This window comes from Triturus cristatus, chromosome 3_1 (assembly GCF_964204655.1).
Source record: "Triturus cristatus chromosome 3_1, aTriCri1.1, whole genome shotgun sequence".
Classification (NCBI taxonomy): Eukaryota; Metazoa; Chordata; class Amphibia; order Caudata; family Salamandridae; genus Triturus; species Triturus cristatus.
The window spans coordinates 627,025,972-627,048,882 of NC_140583.1; the positions used below are offsets into that span (position 1 = coordinate 627,025,972).

Below are 22,911 nucleotides of genomic sequence, written 5' to 3' on the forward strand. Positions count from 1 at the left end.
CAATGCGACCAGCATGGTTGTCACTGCTCTGAATCTCATTGGTTAAACAGAAAATCTCCATGCCATATTGTATTGATGATCTTATAACAAGTATATATATATATATATATATATATATATATATATAAATAAATAAATAAATAAAGCATGGTGGGAGCCTCCAATCTCTTCATAAGAACATGTTCTAGAACACTGACATAGCTGCTTCATTTTATAACCAGAAAACATCAAATTGCCTTTGAGATAACAATTCTTAGTACTTCAAAGATTTCTTTATTAATTAATTAGCAAATTAAATCTACTAAGAAAATACAAGCTAATGAGATTTTCAGGACTGGACACACGGAGACAGCAAGACAAACCTCAAAGGGTGCCCTACAAGGAGCTTAATGTGATATATGCAAGGGATAAGTAAGTATGATCGCATCACCACCCATCCCTACCCCTCCAATTTGCTGGTACTCCATTGCCCACCTCAGTTCATTACATCAAAACCAGATACATTATTACAAACATTGATGTTCTAGTCGGCCAGCAAAGCCACATGAACCGAGGCACTCCTGTTATCTTGGGGGCACACTCACCATCTCTGTTAGCTATCGCAATCCAGCAGTCAGGACATCATCATAGCAGATTAAGGGTACAAAAGAAAAAATAAGGGCCCAGACATTTTTCATCTATGCGCCCAAGCTCAGGAACAAAATCCATGTATACATCAACATCACATCCAACACTACCTGCTGCAGTGTAGGAAAGATTTGAAGACCCACTTCTTGAAAGAACACCACATCACAATAAAGTAACAAACCACTAACCAGTTACCAGCCCTGCCAGTAGTTGACTGTATAGTTCCCTTTCTTTGACCCCAACAGGAACTTTCCTGCATTTGTGGGCAGATTCCAGCAACACAAGTACATACACATATTAATCTTCTAATCAGCACATTCCTCTCTGGAGCGATACATCTAATTGAATGTTACTTTGCATTATATTCACAAGTTGGGAGCACCACATGTTATAAATATGAGTGCCATTGCATCCAACAACAAACTAGCAGAACAAAGTAATCAAAAATGAAACCGTTTTTTTGGAACAGATAGAAATTGCATAGACGGCAGTATCAACCTACACAACGTAATGAGATAGTTGCGGCTAAAACAAATATATGGAATCTGTAATGTCTCAAAAGTTCTGTACTGAGCTTAAGAGCATCCATTTTGCAAAAGAGATTACAGCCAGCCTGGCATACATCACTGATTTCACAGACTCCAATATCTGTACAACAGAGCAGGACACAAACTGCCAGTATTATAGAATTGTTAAGATTAACACTTGTTGTTCACTTCTTGTAGATGAAATCAGCACGTCTTTCTTTAATCGCTGCAAACTTCTCAATTACTTGAATATTAAAGTCTGGGATTTGCTTAACAAGGTCTCTCTCTATAGATAGCATTGCTAAAGCATTTAGTCTTTCTTCAATTATGGTGCTCTTCAAGAATGTCTTGATTCTTTTCAAAGTTGGAAAACATCGTTCTGACTCAGTTGTTGTCATGGGAGTAGTTAGGAGTATTTTTAATAAAGTCATTGTCTCGGTAAGTGAGTTTTCCATATTAAGTTTTTGAATTAAAGCGAGCAAAGAAACAAGACCCTTAGACTGCCGATAGACATGCATTCCATAGAGTACAGTTAACTCCGTTCTTAGATCCTCTTTGTTGAGTATAGGATACGTTTCCACAGCTTCATGCAGTGCTTGCTCAGGGAAAACAAAATCATACCTTGCAAACAGGTAACCTTGTAGTAATGAAGCACTTACCAAATGCTTTGTAAAAAAAAAACGTTCCTTTGCATGCTCAACAATAGTGTCACATATTTCCTTTGCAATTTGGACCAGACTGCTAATGTTTTTTCTATGGTTTAAAAATATAGAATCTTTTGGCAGTCTGCTGTCTAAACTGTCAATTCCTTCTCGAACTTTGTTCATGCCGGTGACAAACTGAATTGTAGCCCAATGTATAAATACAGTCTCTATATCTCGTTTGTGTAGCTGGTCATGGAATTTGTCAACAAGAGACATTATTTCATGAAACAAAAACAGAAAGAATTGGAACTCCCTGTCTTGAAGTGTTCTAGCAAAGCCACGGGCCTCACTTCGACTTTTGTCTTCAAAGTCGCCATTGGCTTCAATGGTATCGAAACATTCCTCAAGATCAACCCTACATTCATATATTAGGTTGACTGTGCGCATGTTAAAGTTCAAACAAGTTGCAGATCCATTTCGAGCCCTACTCTCCACAATGTCCTGAAGTATTTTGGCTCTTTTTGATGAACCTGAGAAGAATGCTGCAATGCCGGCTACATCCAAAAAGAAAATGTGGGCCTCCGAGATCTTGACTACTGCTTGTTGCATAATAAGATTTAGTTTGTGGGCATAACAGTGTACATAATGAGCATTAGGGTACACATCTCTAATTTTTTTCTGTATTCCACCAAACATTCCACTCGTAACTGAGGCACCATCGTAGCTTTGTGCAATTATTTTTTGCTTTTCAGAGTGCTCTGGAAAAATCAAGTCCAGTTCAGTGAGCATAGATGTAGCAACAGTTTCTGCAATGGAGTCTCCTAAATGTATAAAACCGTAGAATCTCTCTACTACTTTAATTTCATTTTCAATATACCGAAAGATTAATACGGCCTGGGTTTTATTGGCCACATCAGTGGTGTTATCAGCCTGAATAGCCACAAAGTCTGTGGTTTTCAACTGCTGGACAATGTAGCTTCTTATAATCTCTAGCATACATTCAAGAAGTTCGTTTTGTATGGTTTTAGAGGTGCCCTTTAACACTGCAACATTTGCTAAACGTGCTTCCATTTCACGATCTAAGCTTGCACTTAAATCTACAAGGCGTCTACACATACCAGGATTTGAGGAGCTTTCAGATTCATCATTCCCTTGTAACACAAGTTCAAAAGCACCACAAAAACGAATACAATCAATTAATGTTGACAGTATGCGTCTATTTTTATCGACTGCTTCATTGTGTTTCATTATTGCTCTTCGGTATGTGTCGCTTATGTGGGCTTCAATGGTTGCATCTCCCAGCATTCCGAGTCTTGTCAGGTTTTCTATATGACGTTTCAAGTGTGCATGCTTCTTTATTTTATCTGACAAATGCTTCAAGTCTGTCACACCAAATCTTGCCCAATTAAGGTCACCACCAAACAGCAAGCAGGGAAAGCAGAACACAGCATTTTTTGAAGTACTTCCTGTAAGCCAATCAGCTTTTGTGTACCAGGTGTTTGAGAATGTACGTTTGGATATCTTCCCTCTGTCTTGGTAAGTTTGTTGTAGTTGAAGGTCTGGCCGGTCAGGTCCTAATCGTTTAATAATTAGTTTGTTTTCATGACTCTGTGCGAAGAATGACTTTGCAAGTAGCTGCTCTACTGTATTCATCGTCTCTTACAAATATTAAAGGTACCTGTAAAATTGAAATACAATGTGTAAGATTATGCAAACTTTTTCTTTTTTAAATAGTCTTTATTGGTGTTTTCACAGGTTTATTCAGAATACAATCGGTCAGCTTTATTATAAAAAAAAGAGTACAGTGACATTTACGCTTATGACGCTTGGTGGGGAACCTGGCTACTTTGGACGTTAGTGTCATTGGAATAAAGAAAACCATATCTAAACTTTTATACACGTCTACGTATGTGGTCCACTTTATAATAAGCAAATAAAAAATAAATTTAAAAAACTGACTTTTCTCTCCATTTTACCTCTATGCTTTCACACCAATCAATTCACAATAAACACAAACAATGCAATCTCAACTAACCCATATGTACTATGTGATTCGGGTCCGAAATGAGCTAGGGTGGCTGCTTATACGTGTACTTTTCAGAGGACGGCAGGAACATAGAGAGGAGGAAGAGAATATAGAGAAGGGGGGGGGGGAGAGAAAGAGAGAGAGTGGAGAGGGAGGATATCACACATAACTCTTTCTCTTCGTGAGAGCCGGATACCTAGTCTAGTTGAGCTGGACCTTGCCTGTCCAAGTGCCCTCCTTACACGCGAGTATATGTTCGTATGGTATTGCTAGTGCCCCACATGGGGGACCCACTCATCCTTGGGAGGAACAAGGTGCATTCAATTTCCCTTCATCAAACGACAAGTACTCCTGCCACTGCATGGGGTTGGTCTGTGGAAGATCTCTGGGTGCCTTCAGTGTTGTGTGTTCCGCCACCAGTGCCTTACAGAGGTCCAATAACTAGATGTGTGTGTTGGGTGCTGCGCTCGATTTCCAAGGCATGGCAGTTCTTAGTTTTGCTAATACCAAAGCAAAGTCTAAGAATTTATGAAGGTTTTTTCGCCCTGCAGTGCGCTTGGTGACGCCCAGTAGAAAATGTAGGGCTAGTGCTGACATTCTGGTGTTGGTCGGCTCCCCCAGCGTCGCAGCAATCTCGCTCCAGTAGGTCTCAAGGCAGGGGCATGAACAGACCATGTGAAGGAACTTTGCACCTGCTCCTGAGCAACGAGGGAATATGTCAGCTGATGTAGGAATAATGCTGTCCAGTCTGTGCGGTGTCAAGTACGTGTGATGCAAATAATTAAGCTGCGTATATTTCAGTCTGGCGTTAGTGGATATACTTTTAGGATACCCTTTGCACTGTGTCCACTGCTCATTACTCATGGTGGTTGATAGCTCAGAATCTCAGTACTCTGACCTTTACCAATAGGAGGTTTGGATCAGGTCTCACTGAGTTATATATTGCTGTCACCGCCTGTCTCCCCTTTCCATGTGTCAGCAAAGTCTGCAGAACCTGTGAGGTTTCCGGTTATGAGTCGAAGTTCCCTCATGTTTGGTGGAATTGCGTTGCCAGTAATGTTACAAAGCGTAAAAGTACCTTGTGGGTTACCGAAGTCCTCTACCGGCTCTTCCAGGCTCCGCAGCTGTGCGTCTACAAACGAGTCGCCCCTTGTGTCCAATCCTACCTCTGCCCAGGTCTATAATTCCGGCCGGTCATGACAAGCGAATGCCCCGGCAACATCTCAAGGGGTAGCATAGGTGCATATGGTGATGCCTGGTTTTTAGGAGTCACGTATCTTAGCCAACCACGCCTGGCTGCAATCATTAGCAGGTTGCCTTTTTTTTTGTGGAGTAGTGGTGCGGGATAGCCATTCTATTATAGTGTGCGTCTTAAGGGCATTGCCCAGCTAGACATCTCTGTCACCTCGGCACTCGCCAGCCGTCTCATTAGCCACTGGAGCTGTGCAGCAGCATAGTAGTGCTCATAATTTGGTGCTCCCTATCCCCGTCTATAAGTGGCAGATATATTTCATGGAGTGCCACTCAAGACTTATTTTATTTGTAAAGTTTTATATAGCGCTGGCTAGCCCTGAAGGTATCAGAGCGCTTTACATGAGGATGAGCGAGTTACAGGCTACATAATTACATCAATTACAGGAGCCAAGTATAGACATAGGAGAAAAAACATGAGATTACACAATAATATGAGTTATTAGCGCGTAGCATAACAAGACATACGTCTTGTGGGGAATGAAAGGTAGAGGGGGAATGGTAAACAGGGTTAAGGAGTGCAGATAGTCAGGCAGACAGGAAAAAGGGAAAAGTACTTCAGGGGGCAACAACGTGGTCAAAGTGGGACAGACAAAACCGACCTGAGTATCAGTGAAAGAATACGAAGTAAGGGGTGTGGGAGACCAACGGGAAGGGGGGCAGAGGGTGAGGGGGGGGGGGTTAGACTAGAAGAAAAGGTCAATAAGGCGAGCAAGGAGCAGTCCAGCAGAAAAGAGGATATGTTCAAACCGCCAAGAGGGAGGACCTACAGAAGCCAATAGCATTATCCCCGAATGGCGAGATATACAAAATCAAACGAAAACCAATAAGGGTAGCAGATTCCGCGGTTCCACAAAGGGCAGGAAATGGGGAGGCAGTCAGATTTACGGAGGGAGGAGGCGGGAGAGGGGAAAAGAAACGCAACGGGGAGACGAGGAAAACAATATCCGATATCCGGCTGGGTAGGTAAAGGCCGAGGGGGTGACCCAGAGCCAATCTCCTCTATAGCTGAATAGGACAGCTCCACCGGGCATCGGCCAAGGAGACCTGGAGCTTCCCCATATAAGCGCCACCAGTAGCACCTGCAGCTCTTTAAATATACTACGAGGCAGCCTGTGCCGGAGGGCAGTAAAGAAATAGAGAAGCCTTTGGAGAAGCAGAATTTTGTCAATGGCTACGCTTCCCATAGGGGACAGGGGAAGACCGCGCCAGAACAACAGCGTTGCACACGCTCTGGATACTGCTTTACCCAGGTTCCCATCTATGATGTCTGCACTAGAGTGATGGATTTGAACGCCCAGGTACTCGATATTGTCAAATGCCCATTCCAACAGGGTCCTGGGCATACCCTGCCTCCTATCCGGTGGGATCACTTTCATGGGAAAAACCACTGACTGCGTGGGCATCCAGGAGTTCCATCAGATCAGGCAGTACAGCACCCTCCCCTAAAGGTAAACCAATGCATCGTCTGCATATAGCGATATTGTATGCCATTGCCTAGCTGCATGGATGCAGTCCAACCCCCGCTGTCGCAGCTTGCTTGCTAAGGGCTCCATAGCAAATGCAAATAGGATAGGCGACAGGAGACAGCCCTGCATGGTGCCTTGCTCAATGACAAACTGTGGGGATATGTCGCATCCTGTTTTTAGTTGTGCCTTCAGATTAGTAGATAGTATATGCACCCAGCGCAGTTATTTGGGCCCAATGCCAAATTTGCCCAGCACTTCCAGCAGATACTGCCGCCCTAGAGTGTCAAATGCCTTTTCAATGTCCAAGGCTGCCAACCAGGGTGTGTCAGTCTCCGCCCAGGCCCAGTCCAGTTACCTGGAGAGCCGACACAGGTTCAGTCCGGTGCTCCTCCCCGCAATGAAACGGTTTTGATCCTCATGTATCAAAAGGGATGCCATTTCCATTAGTCTATTGGGCAGCACCTTTCCCAATATTTTATAGTAAGCATTTAATAGAGAAAGGGGTTGGTATGCCACCACCAGCAGCGGATCCCTTCCCGGTTTAAGCAGTACTACTAACATTGCTTCTCTCAAGGACGCCGGGAGCTCCCCTGTCATAAGCATCCCTATAAACGTTCATTAATTGTGGCACAAGTTTTTCAGAGTATGTAGAGTAAGACTCCAATGGCCAGCCATCAGTACCCGGGGACTTACCAAACGATAACTGCTTAATGGCGTCAGCTATTTCGTCCTCATTAATCGGTTCCTCTAGTGAGTCGGGTTGGGATGTTGTAACCTGCGGGAGCTGCACCGGTGCCAGAAAGCGCTGTATGCAGTGGAGGTTATTGGCCACTGGAGCCCTGTACAAAGTTGTGTAGTATTTATAGAATGAGTCATTAATTGCCGCCTGTGCGTTCACTAGTTTGCCTTCGCTATTATGTAGTGCTGTGATTAGAGGTTGGGAGGTACAAGTTTTCAAGAGCCAGGCTAACATTTTACCTGCTTTGTCGCCTTCTGTGCGTTCTCGAGCCATATAGTGTTTGTAGTCCAGGGCACATAGACTTTCTGAAGTATCCTTATACACTAGCCACGCTTTGGACAGCTGAGGAGTGACCAGAGGGTCCACAGGCGCCAGGCCTTCACACCCCTGGATTTCCTCCTCGTATCTACGCAAGTCCGCCATCAGTGCCATATGTGAGCCATATGCTGTTTTGATGGTGAGTCCCCTGAAAACTGTTTTAAAAGCATCCCACTCGATGGCCCTGTTTGAGGCAGTGCCAGTATTCTCCTGGAAATATGTGGTAATAGTCTGTCATATGGCAGAGTGGAACGCCGCGTCTCCAAGTACAGCGACAGACAGGTGCCAAGTCGGTATCCTAGCTCTGCGAGCGCCCCATGCTAGCTGCAACAGCAATGGGTTGTGGTCTGAAAGCGCCTGCACTAATTTTTCCGCTTGTTTTACCCTCGTCAGGGCTTCTATGGAACAGTATATTGCGTTGATCCGTGTATGCAGGTAGTGGGAATAAGTGAGTGATTGAGGATGCTGACTACGCCAAGCGTCTTTAAGCTGCATATGATCTGCCCAGTACCTCAGGTGTTTTTAAGTTTGAATGGATTATGCTCCCAGGAGTGGTAGGCGTGAATGGTCAAGATCATACGACAATTATAGCCCCCCCCCCATAATGCTGGCGCTGTAGGGTCAGATAGGAGGAATGGCGTAAGTGATTGTAGGAACTGTGCTTGCCCAGTGTTCAGGGCATACAAGGAAACTGCCAGTGGTGTTCCATCCAGAGAGATGTTACCCCGAAACCAGTCCCAGGATGCTTGTTCACAGTCCAGGGAAGACATGGCTTGGCAGTTCACAGGCTGGACTGTTCCCATGTGGCACAGGGTCAAAACTGATTTGCATACAGCTGTCTCTGAACTGGGGTGGCGAAGCAAGCTAAAGAACTATGATGGATTCAACCCAGATCTGTGACTGGAGGTGAATGTCTGAAAAGTTTCAGCGCTCCGCCCATCACCTCTTTGTGTTTACTTTAGCATTTTACCTGGACAATGTCCCTTTGCGCTACATGACTTATTAACATAGCCTTATCTCTGACTATTCTGGTTTTTGAAGGCCCTGAACAGATATATAGGCCTAAACAGGCAGGGGCCAATAACTATGGAGAACAACCGGTATAGCCAAGGCAGAAGGCCTAAAAAGTTTTTTGTTTTAATTAAAAAGCAAGAAACAAAGATTCTTTGGAATGGTGGAGCAAAATGCCTAAATCAGCTAACTTCATTGTCCTCAACTGAGCTCTCAACACTCCAGTCTTCCAAAATGATTATATACCTCCACAAATTATACTATCCAACCCACTATGTAGACCACATACATAGCCCTTAACTACTATGTAAACAAGCATTTGCAATGCAATCGGTCTTGCCTCTGGGACTTTATATGTATTTAACTATGCAGCACATTAGCCTGGGTGCTGAAACATCTACTGTTCTTTAACATGGAGGGAAAGTAAGCATCAAACTGCATGACACACCAGGTATGGGAACACATGGAGAGAAATATTGCCTTTCAGTGGGAAATGGTATAGAACAAAGCTCTATTTTTAATATTCAATCAGGGCCGTTGGAGGTCATATCATTGAAAATACAAGATTTAAAAAATGTAATATTGTCTACAGGTGCTCGTGGAAGACAGTTTCTTTGGGCTGGAATCTAGAGAATGCTAAAGTGATTGTTATTTTCCTGACCTCTGCTAGTCGTTTTCTATCAAGAAAGTTAAATAGAGGCAGCTGCCAGACCAATAAAAAAAAGGAAAGTCCCTAAGCAGAAAGCAATTCTGGTAGGTTACTGACCTCTACTGGTCATTTTCTATCAAGACAGTTAAATAGAGGCATTTAAAACATTATTAAAATGCTGATCCTCCCAAAATTTTTATATATATTTAGAGCAATCCCTTTAATGTTTGAGGACAAGTGGTTTAAAGTTTTAGAGAATCTCGTAAATAGATTTATTTGGGCTAAGGGTAAGACGAGGAGGGCATTGAGATTCATGGCACTTCCACGATCTAGGGGGGGATGGGCGTTACCCGACTTAAAACTATATTACTAGGCAGCTGCCCTGCAATATATGTCAGGTCTTATTGGGGGGGCAGAATTTGAGGGACAAGGATCTCTCAGTACAACTGTTATACATGGCCTAGTATTAGGAGATGTATCAGAAAATGCGTTTCTGAAGCAGATGGACTCGAGTTATTTTAAGAGAACTAGATTTAAGACAGTCACGGCAGCACTATGTATATGGAAAGCGTTCATAAAGAAATTCGGGCTTGGGAGATAAAATCGATATGAACCACAGAAAGGACCGTCCCTAGTTGTGTCTTAAGAGATGCCCAATTTAGTGGGGGCAAATCACAAAAATTGACGGACTGGCATCACACACCACCAGGTGTCATGCTTCATCATCTGCCAGTCCTCGCCCTCTAAAAACCGCGTTTGATAGAGGGCGGGCATACACCTGAAGACAGGGATGCACTTCTAGACTAAGTGGGGGCCCAAACAAAAAAAAGGAGTGAGTGAATTTAAAAACCATCATAGTATACCTGAACAATTTTTATTCTATGGGGTTACTATGTGGGATTAAAATATATAAGTGCGGTGAGTGGGGACCTTATCATCCCGTCGCCGCTGTGAATCAGTGATTGTTAATAGGGGGTCAACATGTTTCTGCCTGTATTGTCCACTTGGGTACGTGGCATTCGTCAGGACCTTAAATATTGGGCTCCAATCTTACCACTGGGGGCGTAGGCCTATAGCCAGCTGCCACCTGTTTAGAGAAACCTGTAAGAGAGAGGGGGTGAGACAAACATAAAATACTCAAAATGGTTGTCATTCGGTAGACCTTGATGTGTCACAGTCACGCTCCATACTTACTGCTCTCTCCTAAAGTGAAAAGGTGAAAAATGTATAGGAGTGTCAGGCATCTGTGTTCACTCTGACATTCATGTGAAACAAATATAGAAGTCTTACCCTATTGGAAAAACCTATTTGCCCCATGGGAGGGGTAGGGGGGAAATCGATACACAAGAATGGGACAGAATCCCTCCTTTCCTCAAGAAATTTTCTCCGATGCGGTGTTTAAAGAATGGGGAAGGAAGGGCATAAATAAGATTGGTGATATTATTGATGGGCAAGGAAAAATAAAGCAGTTCATGGAATTACAACGAAAATTTGGATTGGATTCAAGAGATTTTTTTTAAATATTTACAAGTTAGAAGCTATATCGAAACAAAGAAGGGAGGGCCTGTAGGGTTTTATGAAAAACTCAATTATGGAGATTATCCAGGCAGGAACTGACTGTACAATTAGAAGATTATATTCGGAACTGATAGAATCTAAGCAGGATGATTTAGAAAAATGGGCGGAAAAATGGACAAATAAGCTAGATGTAGGCAAAGAAACTTTCTTTGATTCATTAGAAATGGGACAGAATATATTATGTTCTGCGGCCCTTCAGGCACAACACTATAAAACTTTGTACAGATTGTATTATACGCCTGCTAGAATAGCGCAATGGGGAGGGACAACAGGCATTAATTGCCCGAGATGCGCAAGTTTAGAGGCTGATATTGTTCATATTTTTGCTACATGCCTGCATATGCAAAAAATACAGAGAGATATTGAGATCTTCTTCTCTAGGTCATTAGGAATTGAATGTAGTTTAACACCAGTGATAATATTGCTAGGAGTCAATGACGGAGGCAGGCAATCTGATTTTGATGGTTTTATATTTATTGCTATGGCAACTTTGAGATTATGTATTGCCGCGGAATGGTTAACACCCCTACCCCCGACTTTTCACCAATGGTTAGCTAGGTTAACACAGACTTATAATTTGGAGATGGCAATCTATGCAAGGAAGGGGAAAAAGGGAAGGAGATTAGGTAGACAAATATGGGAGCCCATAACTAAGTGGAAAGAATGCTCTGCAAATTAGTATATTCGATAGATATTGTGCTGTGTATATAATGTAGAAATTATGTATATATTGTTTAAAGACTTAAGGAAATATTAATGTATAGGGTATAAAAAAATACGGATTATGTAATGTGTCCTGCCCTGTGGAACTCACTTGTGGTGATAAAATCCCCAAAAAAAAAAAAAATAATAAAAAACAAAATAATTAAATAGAGGCATTTAAACAAGCAGAAAGCAATTCTTAAATTTTACTGACTTCTACTGGTCGTTTTCTATCAAGACAGTTTAATAGAGGCAGTTGAACAGAAAAAAAGTTCCCTAAGCGGAAGCAGACAAGTCCTAGAGCTGATCTCCAGAGCCCACAAAGTACATACACATATAAGTATATACTAAAGTATATACAAGAGGTCTCGACTGCTCGACTTAAAAATGACATTGCATCAGTTTTCTTACATTAAACCCTGGGGTTTGTAGCTTGGAATTCAGCTGCAAGAAGCGCAGCAAAGGAGTTTGGGTTCTGTGCAAGACCTCTTCTTCGTCAAAGAAATGATGTAAATTTCTTAAGGCTTTCCCAAACTGAAAAGAAAAAGACTACATAATTAGTGGTGCCAATCAGACACAAATTATACATTACAGACCAATTAGTTCATACTACACTGTGAAAATCACTTCTGTGAAAAGGGATTCCTTTGAAGAGGTTCCCTAATTTTAGTGCTGGCAAATAAATGGTAATATACACACAACTATTGGTCCTCACAGATGGTTAGGAAATGTTAACTCAAATAGCATCCTGAGACAATACTACTAAGCCTAACACCCCAATCAACAGTAGTGGGGCGAGTGTAGGCCCAGCAGAGGGAAGAACAGACTAAGAGTCATTGCTATATTGTAGCTGAAGACAGTTTATTGGGTGATTCAGTTGCATTTGATTTGATCAAGGAGTTTCACATACCTTGGTTTGAAGTGCTCACAAGTCGCTTCGAGGTGATGCCCATAAATTAAATCATCAGCCTGGGAATCTTCATGGTGAAGTTTGTAGTACTTTTATTGTACAGCAAGTGGATTAGAGACCTCACCCACAGAGAATAAAGAACCAACTGACACACTTCAATGATCAACATTCTCCTTGCAAAGCCTTCCATTCTGGACTACTACATCATCTCCTGGCAACCAGAACTTAAAGGAGATGCTTACCACACGCTCCCCTGATTTGAATTTGCTCTCCAGATTGCGCACTTACATTAAAGGGAGCCACACAGATGAGGTGTGGCTGCCCTTCGCTGTCTTTACATTCTAGCAATTATGATTTAAAAGGCGATGGAAAGAACCCAGGTGATTGCAAGAACCCTTTGTAACTGGACAGGATTAACTACAGCTCGCCTCCATCACTCCCTCGTGAGCAATGTCATTACTGGTACTATGCACGTAGAGGGAACAGAGAAAGGGACAGAAATGGCAAATCACTGCATGGCTCAAGGCTGTATGGACCAGAGCCTCCACACCTCCCTCCGCTACCTCAATAAGGACCACCGAACAGACCCCTAACCGCGTATCCTGAGCATATCCAGAATCGGCTCCCTTGCTGTTATGTCCACAAATTTGCATGAGAGCAGCGCCAGGATTGGTTCAAACAGGTGAATCCAGCACACATTAGGCTTCAGAGGAGTGTGTTACAATGCACTAAAGGCACTTTGTGTTGAACCTGCCATGGGGTGGTATCACATCCTCCCCAAGTAATTTCCCGAATGCTGACTTTTATATTTAAAAGGAGCCATTAACCCTTTACAAGAAAGGGCTTTAAAAAATGTCACCATCCAAGGAATTCAAAGGCAGGGGTGGAGGTTTTTCCTCTACATCGCAAGTCTCTATTCTTGCATTTACCACAATTCACAGTGGGTCGCAAAATACTTGTGCGCTTTATACATTTTAATGAGGCAGGAGTTTTTGTGACTGCCTGGAAAAGGGCATTTTGTGATGCAACTAAATAATACAATCACACTGCAAAATGAATGCCAATTTGCAAACAAGTTTGTAAAATACGCCAAATGGACTTTGATCTGGACTTTGTACATCAGACCCTTCGTTTTTCACTGTGTGGTGACCAACCTCTCAGCACATAATGCATCTAAAGGCACAGTGAGTCAGATGCCTCCAGAACCAACTAGTTCAAATTAAATTGGACAGGCTTTTTCCTCCCAGCAGGAGGGAGTTTGGCTGCCATGTTTGTCAGTGAGTGCATGGTCTGTGGTGATGTATGACCACGTGTGTGAATGAATGGGATATATGTGCATGGGTGACAGTCTGTGTTGTATGTATATGTGGCACAGGGCATACCTTTTTCACACGTGGCGCCGTTGCACGTACAACACAAAAAGACAACCATTTTTTTTTTTTTAAATGGGAGAATTTCAAAGTGCAGAGGGCTGTTCAAAAAACATGTTGCTAATAAGGAACATTTATAGCACTTATGGAACATTTTTCTGCACTTTAAGTTTAACCCTTTTAAAACAAAAATGTCTATTTTTCAGTTATAAATATGGGCAGCGTGTCTACCAGTTACTGGGAGCAAGATTCCTGCTGTGTGTAAATGAGACACTTTGAAATGGGAGAAAATTCAAATGGAGTTAACTTTTTTTACATGCATTACATAAAACTCATTTTAATTCTCTCCCATGTCAGTCTCTTTGAAAACACCAGGCATTTTACTCCCAGTGGGCTGTAGATATGGTGCCATATTTATAACAGGAAAGTACAGCATATGTTTCAATGTGAGGATATTTAAGTTAAGAATCATCCTTCCAACAAAATAATTGGACTTAATTGGTTTAAAGTAGAGAAAAACATTAGAGCGTAATATTCCAAGAAACATGTTTCTTCACTTTGAATTTCTCCCATTTAAAAGAAAATGACTATTTTCCAGTTATAAATATGAAACGGTGTCTGCCAGCCACTGGGAGAAAGACGCCTGCTGTTTGTATGTGCGTTGAAAAGAAAGAAAATTAAAATGAAGAGTTAATTTAATCAAGGCGTTGACTTCATTTACATTTTCTCCCATTTAAATGCATTCTTAACCATCATTTTCTTCTCGTGCTCCAATATTGAGGTGAGTATGACTTATTAAAGGGTCAAATATCTTATTGCTTCGGTTCTGAACTTCCGAGTGGAACATTGCTCATTATCAGGCTCGACTATCTGCAGCTCGATAACAATGTAAAATAAACATAGCCTTTAAATATTATTGCAGTTCTTAGTTAAATATGAACTCAAGGTTTCTGTGAGCTACTGGTAGCTTGCTATCGACTGGTTGGAGATACCAACTCTTTATCTTTTAGAACCCAGTCCAGGTTACACTAAGGAAATAAATCCAAAGCACTTTGATATCCTATGGTAAGGTACAATATATTGTACGCACTAGGGCTTAGGAAAGCACAAAACCATTTAGTAGGCGGTTTCCATGACGACACTTCAGATTGAGTTTGTTTCTACCCTTGGAGTAGAACCGGAGAGAGAAAAATGTGAAAGCAATACACCGACCTTCATGATATTTCTAAATATATATTTCGTAGGTGACCCCTCTGCATGGTCTACAGCATGTGTAATCAAAAACTCTCTCTGGGTCAAAATTACAGTCTGGTTTGTGGCAGAGGGCTGCACCAGTAGGGGCAGGGATAGAGTTTTTTTTTTAAAAAACACACCTTTTCAAAACAATATTACAGTGAGAGGCAGAGGAACCAGGCTTTACAGTTACAAACAAGGGGAGAGACTCACAGAGCAGGTCTGCGGGTCAGTGTCACAAAGGGGGTACACATAAAGAGGCCACTGGAATCGATCTAACAGTAAGAGATCCAAAAGGGTAGGCTCTAGTGCCAGTTCTAACGGTGGTCTCATAGGGGCAAAGCTGTGCAGCAAGTGTAACAGGGGGCGGCACAGAAAACCAAGCATTGGAAATGCAATAGCTTTAACATTTGTTTGAGTTAGAGCTATTGGTGTTGTAAATGAGAATGTATTTTATCTATGCGTTATGAAGTATGCATGTGGTGTCTAGTTGAATTATGTGGTTTGGATTAGAATTGTTAGTTGTGGAATTGTGTGGTATGGAGTGCATTTGTGTAGTGGAGTTATGTACTATGGTGTGCAGTGGAATTATGTGGATAGTAAATATGTGGTATTGAGAGTAATGGAATTATATGGAGTGGTAGTGTGTGTTATGGTATTTACTGTTTTGGAGTGGTATGTAGTGGAGTTTAATTATGTGGTGTGCGGTTGAATTTTGTGGCCTGACGTGGAAATCTGTGGTGAGGATTGAATGTATGTGGTCTGTTGTGTAATTATGTTGAATTGCATTATGCGGTTTGTTGTTGAACTGTGTGTGTAGATTTGAAATGTGAGGAGTTGAATTGTGTGGGGTAGAACTGTGTGGATAGCTTTCTTTTTGTCTTTTCAATCACCAAAAAGGCAATCGGTAGGAGCCAAGCTTTAGATGTTTTTTGGGGTGTTTATAAAAAAAAAAAAAATGTGCATTAGTTTTTCTTTTCTTTTTTAGTTTAACAAGTGTTTAGGTAAATTGTTGGAAAACCACTCCCACACTAGAAGGGGTGGTGGTGGTCTTCCGGACACACTGTGGTAGCTTGGCTCGAGTGGTCAGGAATCAGGCTCCGTGCTAAGCATACAACATACCCAAACAATAACCATGCGTGCATCCGTTCCAAAAACGACTCTACACCGTAAAAATTATGAAAATAACTTTCTTTATCTGCTTTTTCTCTTAGTTGCTGATTGGAGAAAATAAATAACAATCACAATATACAAACTTTTTAGAAAGTGCAGGACAAATAAATACTGGCTTAATGATTCAATAAATAGGGGTGATCATAAATACTGAAGGCATAAATAAAAAGTGCAATACAGACAGGCAATTAAATATTCTGAGGCAATAAATACTGTAACCAATAAATATTGTGCATCAATAAATACTGTGGACCAATAAATACAGTGGGACAATAAATAGGTTAAATACAATAAATACAGTGCCCCTAATAAATACTTAAAAGCTGACAGTGACACTCATGGATTCAGATCACTTTTGAATTCCTAAGGGCTGATTTGGCCCAGGCACAGCTTGTGGGGATGTGGAAGGCTTGGGGGTGTCTACTCCCTGGCTTGGTCAAGGCTGAGGCCTAAACTGAGGTAGATAAAGGGGGAAAATACCAGAGACCTGGCTCTCTCTCTCCACACAACTTCTCTAGATTAGTCCCAGTTCACCCCTGGCACAGTCAGGTTGGTTCCAGCACCTCCCTAGCCCCTTAGAGCAGTCTCTCAGGTCTCCACAGGGCCTTAGGCGCCCTCTACTCCACTTACTGCCCTTTTTCTGATGCTCCGACGCCGCTGGAGTCGGGTCGATGCCGTGAGGCGGTTCCAGTTCGATGTCGGCGGCCTCGGCACAATGTCAGTTCTTTGACGACGCCGGCAGGCGGTTCCGGTCTCGATGTCAGCGGCCTCGGTTCGATCTCGACCTCCGATTCGATGGCGTCGGGCAGTCTTTACTCGATGTCGACTTCGGGCGGCTCCGGTCCGATGGCGACCTCGGATTCGATGACGTCGGCCGGCCTTGCCTCGATGTCGACTTCCGGCGGCTCCGAAGTGCGATCCTCACTCCCGACCTCCGGTGCTCCTCACAGGTTTCCGGCGACTCCGGAGTGCGACCTCCACTCCCGACCTCCGGCACGATTCTCACAGGTTCCGGCGACTCCGGAGTGCGATCCTCACTCCCGACCTCCGTTACCCTTCACCTCGGTCTCCGACGACTCCGGAGGGCGGACTTCACTCCTCCGATGACGCCGCTCACCCGACCTCGGGTGACTTCCTCCTCGACCTCTGGTATTCCTCACGACCTCTGACGGCGCCCTCTCTCGACCTCTGGCGGCTCCGGGTACGACGTCTGCTTTTCCAGTCAGCGCCGCTTCTCCACCTCTGGCTCCAGGTCTTAGGCTACTCGACGTCGGACTTCAGGGAAACCAGCTTCCAGGTCAGGATCTTGCTGTTCTCTTGTTTCTAAGGCCTGTTCCTGCTGTCCAGGTCCTCAGGATGGTTTTTCTGACTTCTTCCCACACAGGGCTCTAGGCTGGGCTCCGTCAGTAGGGACTAGTATCAAGGGTGGGTTTATGGACCCCACTCCAGGCACAAGTTTCCACCCCTGCTGCTTCACTCCTTCCTCCTTCACGTTTGTGCTGCTCACTCTTCACCAGTCAGGTGCCAACTGCCAGCTCCAACTGCCAACTCTCTGTCCTAGCTTCCCAACATTCTAAACCGCCTCCAACTGTCACAGGGTTCTGGAATGTTCTGGAAGGTGCTGGTAGGTTCCAGTGGATGCTGGTGATGTCACAGGTGGCCACCATTTTGTGCTCCAGGCCCTCAGACAGAAGTTTCAGGGGTAGGTAAAATGGCTCCCTGAATCTGCAGCAACACGAAAAAGTCTGGTGGTTCCCAAAAAGGAAAAATTCAAACAGGGTTTGAGGCAAAAGTGGGACAAAATAAATAATGATGAGGAGGGACCACCCAAAGGGCTGACAGGTCGAACATAAATATATATAAAACATAGTACAACATTACTGCAAAAATTGTGATGGTGCAATCCGCAAGATTGAAAATCCGGCCTGGGAAATATGCCCACTTTTTATTTCATTTAAAGCATCACAGAGAAGGGAAGCGTAGAAGAGTGAGACGGAGAAACATGGAGTGTGGAGGAGGAAAGAAAAGCACAGTAGGGGGGACATCTTGAAATGCTTAAGACAAGAAAACAGCAGTGCCATAAAATAAAGCAATGGTATGACAAGTAACTTAGGAATGCTCCAGGGGAAGAAGAGCCACAAAATGGAGAATGTAAGCCATGAAATGAAAATTATGATAATGGGAGTAACTGTAAATTCAACCAATGGAAAGCAGTGGGTGGCTGCTTGTCCATTTATATTCTTGGTAAAGTCATAATATGACAATCAGACAGCTGTATGAGGATGTATGTATGAGTTTTTGTTTTTAAAGTGGAAACCCACGTTCTATGAATGAAAACATTTTGGACTTATAAAAAAACTTTGAGTGTACGTTGAACGTAAAAGCGCAAATAGATTTGTGATTCTGTTCCTGGGTGAGCTTTCTCGTCGCCATTTTTCTTTATCCTTAATTTGTGCATAACAAACAAAGATGCTGAAACAAACTTGTGAAGTTTTACATTTGATAGTCTAGATTGCATACTACTGGGTAATGGTATTGGCCAGCAGAATGTAATTTGTTTGAGGCGTCATTGAAGAAAGGGATTGTGGGAATGGTAACCTTTATGTAATTTTTTTTAAACTTTCCATGATGGTTTACTCAACGCCACTAACTGGTGTATCTCGTGTATTAGTGATTTTCCTGTTGTGATAAGTTCCAGAACAAATATAAGCATGCAAAACATTTTATTTTGACACCTTGCATCAACGTACCTAAAGTACAGTGAGTCTGTGGTAAAAAAAAAAAATGAAATGATTGATTAGGAAACTAATCTAACCATTGCATGAATAGTTTATAATGAATATCCTTAAAGAATAACAAAGAGAGGATAACCAGTGGAAGAATATCTTGATCCTCAATAATGGAAACAATAAAAAACTCATAATTGGCAGTGAGATGCAAAGATGAAACCTAAATAGAGCAAAATGAGAAACGACAGATACAGAAACCGTGTGTGGGCAGAATGTATTGCTCGCTAATGGAAAAAACATCTTCCAAACGGTGCACAAAGACAGCCTGTGTTCTGATTTATGATTCGAATCACGGGAAATAAAAATGCATGCCTTGGGATCACGAATTTCTCTTAATGCTTTCTATTTTATATCTTCATTTGTAGTGAAAGCCAATGTAGTCTAAAAGCTACCTGCTAAGTGGCAGTAGCTCAATTTCAAATATCAGTTCACAAGTTTGCACTATTGTGCAAGTTGGCTGTCATTTTAGCCTTACTCTGCCCTGGCTATTCAGATAAGGAGCTTGTACAAGAAGCAATGGCAACTCCAACAGGTTTCGTCTTTAAAAGGCGACCCATTGGTGCTTCCGCATCTAACTCATACATGCGTACCCTGTGGCCATCATGTAATAGTAAGAAAATACATTCAAATACTGCTGCCATCGGTGTGCATTCATGCGTGCACGCTGTGATGCACAAGTGGCTGCTTTGTGCATCACAGCACTCGCGCATGAATGCACACCAATGGCATTGGTTGTGGAATATTTTTTTCTTACCATTGCATGATGGCCATAATGGACGCATGCATGAGTTAAGTGTGGGGGCACCAACAGGTCACCGTTTAAAGAGGAGATCTCATTAAAACACGACTGACAGCTATTTAGGAACGATAAAGTAAAATTAAACACGCCCTGGAAAAGTTAACACGTCTGGCAATTTCATAGAGCATAGTTGATACTAACTGGCATATATGCTGGTGTGGGCATGGGTGAATGAGTGAAATCAACAAGTTAACAGTTAAAGTAGCAATGCAATTTATGTACGAATGCATCTCTCTGTGTGATATAGAAATGGGGGCAGGAGGTGGTTTATGGAATGCGTGCCGATACAGAACTGGGCTTGTAGTGCAGGGAAGGATAGCAGGAGAAAAAGAGTGCTCCATAACAACAGATGAACCGTAAAGCGAAAGGAAACTGTACATGGCCAGTGCTCTTCAGCCTACTACGGAAGTGACCTATCGGCTGCACAATCCAGTTAGGAAGCAGCAAAGAAGGGCGACACCTGGAATCTACCTATGGGAAGCAGCAGGTGGGAAAAAGAAAATGCTACTTACCAGTATGCATCTGTTCTTGGCATGTAGAGCTGCAGAGTTGTACACTGTCTATAGATCGCTATCTGGTGTTGGGCTCGGATGCTTGCACCTTGTTGTTGTCTTGGAAGAGTCTTTTGTAGTCACGAGATAGGCGACTCATCCCTTGGACGATAGTGCCCATGGGCATCGACTTTATCCTCAGATTGTTTTTCGCCATGATGGAGTTAGTAAGGAATAAAGAGATGTCCATGTGAATGTATCCAATTAAGATAATACTGGAACAGATACAGGTTCCGGGTGGGCGTGTACAACTCTGCAGCTCTACATGCCAAGAACAGATGCATACTGGTAAGTAGCATTTTCCGTTCGAGGCATATGAGCTGCAGATTGTACACTGTGCATAGACTGTACAGCAGTGTCTCCCATAGCAGTAGTCACCTGTATCTGTTGCAGTGGTTTGAAAAAGTGTTTTAAGAACAGCTTGGCTTACAGAAGCCTGTTGCTTAGCCTGCACGTCAACACAAATAGTGTCTGGTGAAGGTGTGTGGTGTAGACCATGTTGCTGCTTTACAGAGGTCATCTGAGGGAATGTTTCCTAAGAATGCCATGGAAGCCCCTAGTTTGCGTGTTGAGTGCACCCCAGGGGGGGATTGTTAATGTGCGTTTAGCCTTTTGGTAGCATATTTGAATGCATTTGACTATCCACCTAGGATTCCCAGCTTTGGAGATGGGGTTACCTTTATGAGGTGGTGAGAAGGCTACAAACAGTTGTTTTGTCTTTCTAAAGGGCTTAGTCCTGTCAATGTAATAAAGTAGGGCTCTTTTGACGACCAGTGTGTGAAGAGCTCTCTCTGCTACAGAGTCCGGGTTTCGAAAAAACACTGGTAACTCCGATTGGTTAAGGTGGAAAGCAGAGATTACTTTGGGGAGGAATTTGGGATTTGTTCTAAGAACCACCTTGTTACGATGTATTTGTAAGAAAGGTTCTTGTATGGTTAAAGCCTGGATCTATCTTACTCTCCTGAGAGAGGTAATTGCGACAAGACTTTCCATGTGACTAACTGCAGTTCACATTTGTGTAGAGGTTCAAATGGGGGACCCATGAGCCTGATAAGAACAATGCTTAAATTCCATACTGGAGAGGGTGGCAGTCTGGGGGGAATTATCCTTTTAAGGCCCTCCATAAAGGTTTTTTTTTTTTTTTTTTTGAAAAACCTTTATTGACATTTCAACCAATAACAAGTATGGGCCTACAACCCCCGGGGCCGGCCGCTAAGCAGTCAGAGTTACAGAAATCAATATTTATCAGAGGCAGCACCTCGGGGAGCGGAATCTCCATGCTATTAAACTGTCGGCCACTGAACAGCCCAAGTAGGTGACCAGGATACAAAAGGTTTTCATTTTATAATAAGGGAGGATGGAAGGATCAGGTGCCAAACAGTTTCCCAGCAGCAAGAAATGGCAGGCAGAATAATAAACGTCAACAATAAAGCAATTTATCTAGTCAATGGCGCTGAAACAGGAAAGTCAGGATGTGGAGGAATATCACGGCCATTTGCGCCTGCAGTCCCCTGCCCTAAAACCCAGAAAACACCACGGAAATTGTGGCACACATGAAAACGCAGCGATTAACAACGAAGGAGTTTTACCATGCTGATCCCAGAAAAGAAGGACAAAGAAGAATAAGAGAAGAAAAAGGAGGCCATGGAAAAAAAGGGTTAAAGACTAAAGGATCCCCTCCCCCAACCCCCCACCCTGCACCTCTGCAGATGAGTACGGCCCCCCCCCCCCCCCCAGCAGTGTGCCTGTCGCCCCGGAACCAGACCCGAAATATAGAAGAAACAGAGAAAGAGGAGTAAGAAAAGAAACCACCAGACGGGGGGGTAGAGAGAATATTAATAAACTGGAGGAGGGCCTTCAAAACATGCCCCCGGCTTCTCCCTCCCGCACAGTATGTTTTCCCCCAAAGCAAACAATATGCAACACAGAATCGACCATGTCAAAGAAGAATGGGGAGCATTATGCGCCTATTACACTACCAGTTATGCCGTGAGAGCACGCAACCCCTGAGCCCGCCCGCCTATTAGATGACCACCTCTGAAGGATCAACCTTATCCTTGGCCACTCTTTGCGAATCTACCCATGCATACCCATCGACCCAGTACCATGTCCAATGTTACAAAGAAGAGGAGCGTCCAAAAAAGAGCAGGAAGCGACACACACAGGCAGGGTGGAAGTCTCTGAATACCAACACAGTCAGCAGTATGGAGAGTCGTCTTTCCCAGTGCTGCCCCAGGATCTGCACTGCACACAAGGTCCAAGAAGGCGAGATCAGCCAGAACAGGCGACCGTTGCTTGAATATTGCCTGGGTCGCCGGAGGCCGCGCACGGGACAAGGCCACCACCCCCCACTCAGGTCCAAGACCTCCGGAACAGACCAGACCCACAGCCTGCCGATCACACGTTAATATACTGTCCGGAGTTTCCAGCTGGTCACTATCCACAGGGCCGGCCACGACACTGTCCTCCTGTGTGCAGTGTAGGAAGTCCCCGTGTACCTGGGGACAGGCAGGCAGCAACTGTTCCGATGCTGATGCCACCCCAT

At 43.3% G+C, this 22,911-nt stretch overlaps 1 protein-coding gene across 1 annotated transcript in view; it reads right to left on the reverse strand.

Moving 5' to 3' along the window:
• Positions 1-250: 250 nt before the first annotated feature.
• The window catches only part of LOC146860662 (zinc finger MYM-type protein 1-like), a 43,912-nt gene continuing 21,251 nt past the window's right edge, over positions 251-22,911 (reverse strand). The window contains exons 2-3 of the mRNA XM_085644586.1: positions 11,953-12,075; positions 251-3,476 (exon numbers count right to left, since the gene is read on the reverse strand). Coding sequence (XP_085500712.1) covers positions 1,340-3,451 — 2,112 coding nt within the window. The 5' untranslated portion in view covers positions 3,452-3,476; positions 11,953-12,075 and the 3' untranslated portion in view covers positions 251-1,339. The remainder of the gene's footprint in view (positions 3,477-11,952; positions 12,076-22,911) is intronic.